The following is a 9652-nucleotide window of genomic DNA, read 5'->3' as shown; positions in this document are numbered from 1 at the left end:
TTTATATATATATATATATATATATACAGCAGGTGTGTTTTACGGTTTGTAATAAAATCACACCGCTCATTAAATCTACATTCTAAGCAGCAGCTAAAAGCTCGTTATGCATTGTGGTTATAATTATGAGCTCTAGTCCAAACCACGACGCATTGTTTCCTTATTAAAGGACAGAAACTCACAGACAAAATGAGACTTTTCTCTTAAGAAACAATTTCAAATGTTTATTTAACATGTCAAAAAAAAAAGGGGGGGGGGCAAACACTCGTGAATTGAAAAGAGGGATGGGAGGGGCTGCAATTATTAGCCAGCACTATGACTTAAACTTAATACTAACATTAATCGAGTTTGGGGCTAAAACGAAAACATGTTTTTGTTCCTTTCTGTTTTTATAAAGAAACTTTATGTACATTGCTTCTTTTATACAAGAGGTTCATTGAATAAATGCATTTAAAAAAAAAAAGAAACCAGTTCTGCAGTAAACTTTACAAAAAAATACATTTTGTTTTCATTGAGCGATGTAGAAAAGGAGCCGGTCAAATATTGACCAATAATATTTCTTCCTTTTCATTATTTAGAAAAAAAAAAAAAAGTTGTTCTAAAAGCTATTTTTTTTTTAAAGAAAAGCAATTTACAGCACAATAAACGGGAGGAAACGGCGCCTGCGGATTCATTGGGTCGGTTTGGTGACCAGGGAGAGGGGCTGCGACTGGAACAGGGCGTGGTGGGAGTGAAGGGCCGCCTGGTGGAAAGGGGAGGGGGGGGACAGCATGGAGGGGTGCAGGGAGGTGAAGGGGATCGGCCGGGTCAGGATGGGCGTGGCCGAGTGGCTGCTCGAAGAACCAGCTGGGATGGAGGAGGAGGAAGAGGATCCAGAGGCCTTCCCGGGTAGAGAGAAGTGGTGGTGAATGCGTCCCTCCGGTTTGGTGTGAGCGACAGCGGCTGGGCCTGCTCGGAGTGGGTGGCGGCGGGCGCGGCCGGGACGCCAGCGCCGCGGAGGGCGTGGCCGGCGAGTCCAGCATGCTGCCGTGGGACGAGGCGGGGCTGTCGCACATCTTCTCCGAGGGCAGGTACTGCACGCACTGCTTCTTGCTCCTCATGGAGAAGTCTGGGGGACAAACGGAGGAGAAGGAGCTGCGTCACGGAGCCGCCGCCTCACGTCTAGTTCACATCCCTCCACGCCACTTTAGCTGGCGAGCGACCGTTAAAAGCAGCGAGGGCGACGGCGGCGAAAGACAACTTGGACAACAGGATGGTCGACACGTTCAACGCGGCATGCATGTCGCAAGGCAGAAAGGACAGGGCGTGACCCGCGGCGTTAAAAAAAAAGGCGCCGAGGCGAGGGAGAGGTCGCCAGTTCGGGCAAGCCGCGGCGGGGATCGCCACAGCAGACGTACCTGCCGCTGTTAGCACGGAAGCTCATAAGCTGCTGCCGGAGCGGAGGAGCAGGGAGAGAGAGGTCAGGAGGGCGAGTTAGTGAAGGGCGAGTCGGCGGAACGGTGACGGGGAGGGGAGGGGAGGGGCCGCTTACCTTCGGGCTTTGAATCCGGCTTATTGTCCCTCTTCCTCTTTTTCCGCTTCCCCTGCGGTTACAAAAGCCCGTTTTTTTTTTTGTGTGTTTTTTTACCACCCGCGTGCAAAAACAAGTTCCGGCGTCACACCCCGAGGAGCGGGCGACTCACGTAGTTGTCCCGCGCCGACCATCCCGGGTAGAGCTGCGAGTGCAGCTGCCGCTCTCTTTCCTCGCCAGCTCGTAGTATTTGGCTTGCTCCTCTCGCGACAGGGAATGCCACTGCGGACGGAGGCGGAGGACATGAGCTTGTTGCACGCACACGCGCGCACACGCACGCACGCACATGCGCGCGCACACTCACCCGTCTCCCCAGGATCTGGTTGATGGCGGCGCTCTCCTTCAGGGTGCACTCCGCCACCACTTTGGCTCTCATCTCCTTCATGTACAGCATGAACGAGTTCAACGGCTTCTTGATGTGAAGGCCGCTTGTCCTCGTCTTTCTTGGGAGGGACGGGGGACTTCCTGCTAATCGGAAGACGTAAAAAAAAAAAAAAAAATGATGCTATTGACGAAGGAGGAGGAGGAGAGGAGCGGCGGACGCGGAGGGACGGAGGACGGCTCACGCATGCATGGAGGGGCTGAGGTCGCCGCCGGGCTCCTGCTTGATGGCCGGGGAGACGATGGCGGGGTGAGGGATGCCGGTCTGTGGAGGCCGTGAGGAGGCGGAGTCACCATGTGAGGGGAGAATCGGCTGGACACCAAGCTGAGGGGGGGGGGAATCCAAAATCGTAGTTTTTATTCGAATACAGGCTCTTTTCTAAAGCCTCTTTGTGGAGTAAAGTGGAGTGTGTTGTTGCCATGGTGACAGCGTGGTTGAGACATATGAAAGCACTTTTCTTAGCGTGTTCCAGACCACGGATAGCGTTCCCGCAAACACCTTCACAACATTACCAATCGTTAAACACAATGGAGCACTGTGATGGCGAACGGGGGGGGGGGGGGGGGGGATTCGCCGCACGGCCGTGAGCGTGTTCAACCCGGTTCGTCCGGCTTTTCTGTTTCTGATGCTTATTTTAGCTCCTTAATCAAACGCCGACTCAGCGTCACATAAAAGAAGAAGAAGTGAGAAGCATCCGTCAAAATATTTGCTGTTTAGGAGCCGACATGCAGCTTTCCTGCATAATTCATGCTTCTCCAGGTGATAAAAAGGAATATCCCGGAGCCCCCCCCCCTATGAGACTAAATTCGTGACGGGGCGTGTTGCGACCGCGCCCGCTATCGATCGCTGTCAGCCACGCCCCCGCTATCGATTGCAGGATCCCTTCCGAATATTTCCTCGCCTACACACGGCGGAAGCCTCCCTACAAATGTAGCCCGAGAGAAGGTGAGCGAGGCGAGTCCGATGGGAGGTGTCGGTTCAGAGGAGCTTTGATTCGTCCTAATCGCTCCTCGCTCCTTTCATCTCTGCCTCGCGTGAGCGGCGGGAACGCCGGCCCGAGCCGAGGAGTCAGGCTCGGAGAGAAAGGCAGGAGAGGAGGAGGACAGAATGTCAAATACGCCTCCTCTCTGTTTAAGAAGCTGCACTCGTCTGCGTTACACTTCTCATTCCATTCCGCCGCCGCCTGTCCGGATAACTTTCCTGAGGTTTACCGGAAAATCAGCTTTAACGTTAGCCGCTTAAAACGCCGCACGAGCCATTTATCCGAAAAAAGCTGGGGGAAATGTGATTACGGCGAGTCACAGAAGCAGCAGATATCAGGTGCCCCCCCCCCCCCCCCCCAGGGCCACGCCCAGGGTGGGCGTGGCTCTGAACCCTATCCACTCACCTGGACATGGATGCATTCATGGCGAGCGCCGGATAGGGGTGACGGAAACCACCCGGAGGGATGGAGTACATGGGCTGGCCCTGCCTGGGAGACGGGAGTCAGAGTGAGGAGGAGGAGGAGGAGGAGGAGGAGGAGGAGGAGGAACTGATCCTCCGGCATCGTTTTCAATTACACCATCAAAACCACAACTTTATTTACACACACACGCACAAAAAAAGTAACTTCTCTGTCAAGAAACGGTTAAAAACGTTAGTTTCAGCTAATCGCTAAAGAGCTCACAGCTCATTTAAGCTCCATCGATGTGAGGAGTCAAAACTTCCCGTGAGGACAGTGAACGCATCGCAGCTTATAGATGAGTTATTCCCCAATGCCGTGATCGACATTGAACGCCCCGTCCAGAAGTATCAGTCAGACTTATTCGCCGGCTTTCAGATGAATTTCCACGTTTCATAACTTCTTTACGGCTGAATGTGACTCTTACTGCGGCATGAGCCATCCCAGGGGGCGCGATGGAGCCCACGGCCCAGGAGAGAGGGGGTAGTACGGAGAGAGCTCTGACGGGTGGGGCGTCCGAGGAATACCTGCAGGGAGAAAGGGCAGCCCTCAGCACGCAGATCAGGTGACCTCACTACCCCCGCCGGGGCTCCTTCAGGCGAAACGGGGGGGGGGGCGTTACCTGTCTTTGGTCGAGGATCTCCGGGGAGAGGTGCGAAGGAGGCGTGCCGGGGGAGAAGTGTTCGTTGCTGTAGGTGATGAGGGGCGTCAGCGGGTGGACGTGGTGGGCGTGCTGCACCACCGGGACTTTATTGGACTGTTGGACAGGGGGGGGGGGGGGACAAGGGAAGAAGAAAAGCAGATGTTACGAGCAGGAAGCGGCGAGCGTCTCGCACGCCCCTAAAAGATCGGGCCGGCGACGAGGACGAGGACGAGGACGAGGAAGACAAAAAAATCACCAGCGTCTCTGCTTTCATCGCTCGGCCGGGCTGAAAGCAGCGCTTGTTGGCTCAACTTGTCACATGGGAGGGTCAAGGGGGCGGGGAGAAAGGAGTCTTGTCCCCCCCCAACAACCTCTCGTCCCTCCCCAACGTGGTCCGAACAGGGAACAAGGTTCGCTTTGAGACTCCCCTCGCCGCTCCAGAATTGTTCGTTTATTTTCTGCCACTTTCGTTTAGAGGAGGGGGGCCGACCGTTTTTTCCTGCTTTAAAAAAAGGAGGCTTTGATTCTCGGTAACGTCGGACGGAGGGGGGAAAATATTTACGGCTATATTTAAGTCCGCTTTGCAAGGGGGGCTTGATGTCTCGGCGGCGAGGAGCGTTCGAGGGTAACGAATACGAGAGAAGTCGACTTGACGCGACACAGAAAAAAGGCTTTGATGAAGCGCGGCGGCAGAAACGGCGCCGGAGGCCGCGCCCCTCACGTCATGTATATTTGAGCTGCGCTTTGTTGTTCATCTCCGTGCACGACGTGCACGAGTTCTCCCTTTATTGTGAATCCTGTCGGAGACCTTGGACCTGGGTGCCAACACATTTTTTTTTTTTTGGGAAGCGCTTCAGTGAGAATTTCAAATGATTCTTTTTAAATATTCATATCCTGGAACACACCAATCGACATGTCCCGAAGTTTGAAAGCGGCCGTTTCAGATCCGGGGGGGCTCGGCCGGGCCTGACAGAACCGGTTCTTCGTTTCAGATCCGGGGGGGGCTCGGCCGGGTCTGACAGAACGGGTTCTTCGCTCAAATATTCCGACCTGCCGCGTCCCGCGTTAGCGGCCGAGCTAACTCCTTTAAATGAGGACGTTTCTGACTGAAACGGGGAATAAAGAAGCCTCGTTTCTCCAAACTAAAGGCTCGACTGTGACTTCAAACTAAACACTCGCGCATCAATGGCTTCTTTCACGGGCTTTATGAGCGCAGGTTAGATTCCCTTCGCCCGCAGCCTCGAGCTCTGACTTCACGGCCCACAAGGAACGTGCAACAAGGAAACCCACACGGAACCCGAGGCGTGTTTTATGAAACGGCGTCTCAGTGACAGGACAGATAAAGCGCCACCCGGACCCAGGCGGTATCTGAAACGGGAACCGGCGCCCCGAAAGGTCGCACGGCGGAACAGGAAGCTTTTGGGCGCCGCCGAGCCGGCGGAGCGAAAAGATGTCCGTCTTCCTTAAGAGGGTTGGAAAGTCAAACGGCGGCGGTGCCCGGCTGGAGCGGCGCTAAGGAAAGCACAGTCTCTGGTCAGTGGGGGGGGGGGGGGGGGGCGGATTTCATTCAAGCAAACATGTTTTTGGATCCCGCACATCTGAGTCGAATTACTAGGCAAACAGCCGACGGGGAAGAGAGCGAGCGCAGAGCAAACTGAATGACCCCCCCCCCCCCCGCCCGCTTTGTGTGTGTCTTCGTGCTCGGGGATTCTGGGTGGGGGGCTCAGATGAGGCCTTTTCAAAAGTCCAGGAAAGACGGGCTTGAAAAGAATGCCTGGCACGCTGAGAAACCCAAGCCTTGTTTGCCGCCACCGACAGGAAGCGGACGTGAGACTCGGTGGGGGGGGTGCGTGTGCGTAGCGTCTGGTCATCGCCTCCGAAAAGGTCAACGCCGGTCCTGCGTTCACGACGCAGGACTCCCAGGGGGGCAGGATGCACGCAGCTCGCCGGAACACGCGGATGGATCCTCGTCGCTTCGATTCGCCGACCCGTAAGTCTCCCGGATGCGCCGCTAATGCAATCACAAAACCAAAAAAAAAAAAGGAGCTCCTCGTGCCCCCGTCGGAGGACATTTGAGCCCCCGCCAGGCCGTGACTAACCGACGGACGCACTCCCCGTCAGCGAGTCACGGCAGAACGAGTCAGTCAGGAGGGTCACGACCCCGAGAACAGACTGAAGGCCGGGTGACCTCAGAGAAGGTCGTCCTTTCCTTCCTCGTTCACATCCCTTTATTCTTTTCATTTCCCTTTTATTTTTACATTCTTTACCTCCTCTCCTCTCCTCTCCTCTCCTCTCCCTCTCCTCCCCTCTCCTCCCCTCCCCCTCCCCTCCCCTCTCCTCCTCATTGGTCCGGCTCGGTCACTCCTGATGGACTGAGGTTCCATCACCTGGCCCTGCAGCATCTTTGATGTATTATTCATGAAGAGGCAGCCTCTGAACAGGAGCTTAGGTGTGTGTGTATGTGTGTGTGTATGTGTGTGTGTGTGTGTGTGTGTGTGATGCAGTGTTTCATAGAAAGGCTTGTGCCCCCCCTTCCCAGTCCTCCCACCGTCACCACTATAACAAACAGCAGTAGCGACTGAATGCTAAACAAACCCGTCTGTTGAACAATGGAGGCTCTTGGGGGGGGGGTCGGCCCTCATTAGCATACAGGCCTAATGGACCCAACCCGCACAGAGACGGGATCGGGTCTCGCCCCCGCCGCATGCTTTGATTTGAAAACCCCGATCAGTCGTCTCAGGAAAGTTTCCGACGTTAGCGTAGCGCTAAACGTCGCCGTCTTCCACGCCACGCCTCCCAGGACATGCTGCTGGCACCTCCCCAGGTCTCTCCACCCTGGGCAGTAATCCCCCCCCCCCCCACCGGGCGTGCCCATCCGCTCCCCCTGCTCTCATTAGAGCAGCGCTAGGGCCTGGGGGGGGGCACCTTCAGGCCTGGGGAGGGCGCCTGCTGCTCCTCTCTCCTCGGCTGGAGTAATGAGCTCAGCAGCAGAGGGCATGTGGGCTGCTGGCCCAGACTGGGGGGGGGGGGGTCTTTCACTCTCTCTCCTCTGAACCCGATGTACGCCGCTTCCCGCCGCACATGAACCCCCCCCCCCCCCCAACTCGCAGGTCACCAGATCAAGCATGGCGACTTCCCCTTCGACCGAAAGCCGCCACTCTGTCGCTGAACTTCCTCATTTCCCAACCTCAATTTTTTTTTACCTCCGCCGAGGAGGTCAGCGTGTCGCCGCCGTTTATCCGACCGTTAGCAACATAACTCGAAAAGTTAAAGACGGATCTTGCGGAAAAGTTTCAGGAATTTTTTAGGGAATGTTACCAGGAAGTGGTTCGAGATTCCTAACAAGCATGAATCCAGCTGCTAAAGGTTTGTTTTCACGGTTAAGGATTCTAGAAATAGAGATAAAATAAATGTTGGACAATAATCTTTGGTGTAAATGACGATATAAGGGGGGGGGGGGGGACTAAAGGTCCCAAAGCAAAGGTCAGCAAAAGTCAGCATTTACTCTAATGAAATATCTTTACGTGTTTTCCATCTCGTCTTCAGCAAGTCCCGGATTCCCAGCGAGCAAACTCAGTCCCGTGCGCAACAACTTCCCGTTCGCCGCGCTCAATGATGAGATTGTCAGAGTCACAACGGGCCTTTCTCCGCCGCCGCCGCCGCAAGCGGCGTTCTCCTCCACGCGCCGCCGAGCACGACTTCCTGAGCAGGAAACGCCCTGATACGATCAGCCAGGTGAGACGCATGACGGACGCTCTCAGCCCAACGCTATCTCGTGTTTTCAATCCCTCAAACAAACAGGCCGCGCTCAGGCGCCGCATTGTCCAACCCGGGTGGGACATTATGACGACTGCAGCTCACACCTGTGTGGGAAACTTCAGGAATGGGGGGGGGGGGTCATTGTGGTGAAACCCGGACGGCGCCGCTATCTGATGCAGAAATGCTCTGAGGACGCCGAGCTCGGCTTTGGGTTCGTCTGTGTTGTCCAGCGGGACGCGTCTACTTACTAAATGTCCCGGCGTCGGGGAGCGAGAGTCTTTCAGTCCTGCCGATCCGGGGACGTCCAAAAGAGGCCATTTCATCTGCAGGTACTGTGGGAGGAGAGAAAAAGAGCGGGATTAAGCAGCGGAACCTGTCGGAAAAACACTTCAACGTTATAAAGGATAGTCAATGCAAATTAGACGGCGCCGGGGGACGGTCCAGCAGATGGCGGCGACGCAACACTTATGGATCAACGGCCATCAGATTCAACAGGAGAAGAAGAAGTTGGGAAGTCAGAAGTCGTCCGGCGGTCCCGTAAGGGCGTGGCGTCGCGTGGAATCGTGTGTCGGTCGGAACATTTCTGTAAAACCGGCCTCACGTCTGGAGAAATCGCCGCTCCTCTGCTCGCCGTTCCCACACGACCTCACCGGGAAAACGTTCCGGGACACTTCGGGGATACATTGCACGGGCGAAAGGGGCTTACGATTTAACGCTATGGGAACCGAGCTAAGCTAAATCTTTGCCGAGAGTGTGCTGAAATGTAAACGGCGTCGAGCCTGCGGGAGTCCGGGCGGGGAGTTCTGGCGCCGGGAAGCGCTGGGAAGAGCGATTTCACACCGCAGGCTGCCGTAGCGGTGTGAAATCGCCGTTTGTCAAAGGAGAAACAAGCCGCCAGCTGCGGGCGAACATCGCCGAGACAGCTGGAAAGGAAGCCGGAGCCGCGGACTGGAATCTGGACTTCCCGCCTCAACGCGATCCTAGCTCCGCCTCCTTTTGCCATCGCTATTATTTCACACCTGCATCAAAGTCATCACATTTGCTGTCGCGCTTTTCTTCCACCCTCACGCCACAAAGATTTCCTTCCATAATACGGCCGCCCTGAGCCGTGTTGTGGGACGGGGGGGATGATTGATGCAACAAACTGAGCCCCCCCCCCCCCCCCCCAGTCCGCGGCTCGACTCGACCATCTGGTTTATGAATCAGCCTGAACACCGGACGCAGCAGCCTGTCACGCATGTGGATGTTTCTCTCTGGTCCAAAATGAAATTAAAAGTCGGTTTAGAACGACACTTCCCGTTTGACTCGCCCGTTCCCAACCGTCGGAACGCCGTGAAGCGTCAAGGTGCATCATGGGAGTCGGACACGCAGCAAACACCTGATGAATAGCAAACAGCAGAAACCGTATCGAAGGCGCAGAGATTCGTCTCCACTTCCCGACTTGACTTGGGATAAATGATGACGATGACGATGATGATGATGATGATGATGATGATGACGATGATGAACGAGCGAAGGTGCAAAGGTTTTTTTGAGTTGTCACTCAGGGGTTTGTGAGCAGGAAGGAAGCTTGGATGGTCGTGGGTTAAAAATGGAAAAGACATTATAGCAGGAGGGTTGGAGGGGGGGGGGGGGTAACAAAAACACACACATTTTCAGGAACGAGTTTGTCGGAGCAGGGAGAGGGTATTGTTTCCTGACAGCTGGGGTCCAACAGAGCACCGAGGGAGGGGGGGGGGGGGGGGGGGGGGGGGGGGGCTTTTCTCCCTTCCAAAGGGGGGGGGTTCTTGGAGTTGCCATCAAGCCCTCTTCATTTTCACTACAGCGCTCAAGGCTGAATCGCAGGTTCCAACTAAT

General features: G+C 55.4%; 1 protein-coding gene across 1 annotated transcript in view; it reads right to left on the bottom strand.

Moving 5' to 3' along the window:
- Nucleotides 1-212: 212 nt before the first annotated feature.
- Nucleotides 213-9652, bottom strand: part of tcf7l1b (transcription factor 7 like 1b) — a 16398-nt gene continuing 6958 nt past the window's right edge. Inside the window, 14 exon segments of the mRNA XM_068760604.1 lie at nucleotides 213-930; nucleotides 933-983; nucleotides 986-1108; nucleotides 1532-1583; nucleotides 1683-1736; nucleotides 1739-1792; nucleotides 1875-1991; nucleotides 1993-2035; nucleotides 2137-2218; nucleotides 2221-2276; nucleotides 3340-3423; nucleotides 3821-3924; nucleotides 4019-4150; nucleotides 8044-8127. Of these exon segments, the coding sequence (XP_068616705.1) occupies nucleotides 671-930; nucleotides 933-983; nucleotides 986-1108; nucleotides 1532-1583; nucleotides 1683-1736; nucleotides 1739-1792; nucleotides 1875-1991; nucleotides 1993-2035; nucleotides 2137-2218; nucleotides 2221-2276; nucleotides 3340-3423; nucleotides 3821-3924; nucleotides 4019-4150; nucleotides 8044-8127 (1296 nt within the window). The 3' untranslated portion in view covers nucleotides 213-670.

Source organism: Brachionichthys hirsutus, chromosome 4 (genome assembly GCF_040956055.1).
Source record: "Brachionichthys hirsutus isolate HB-005 chromosome 4, CSIRO-AGI_Bhir_v1, whole genome shotgun sequence".
Lineage (NCBI taxonomy): Eukaryota > Metazoa > Chordata > Actinopteri > Lophiiformes > Brachionichthyidae > Brachionichthys > Brachionichthys hirsutus.
This window is presented reverse-complemented; position numbering and strand designations above follow the sequence as displayed.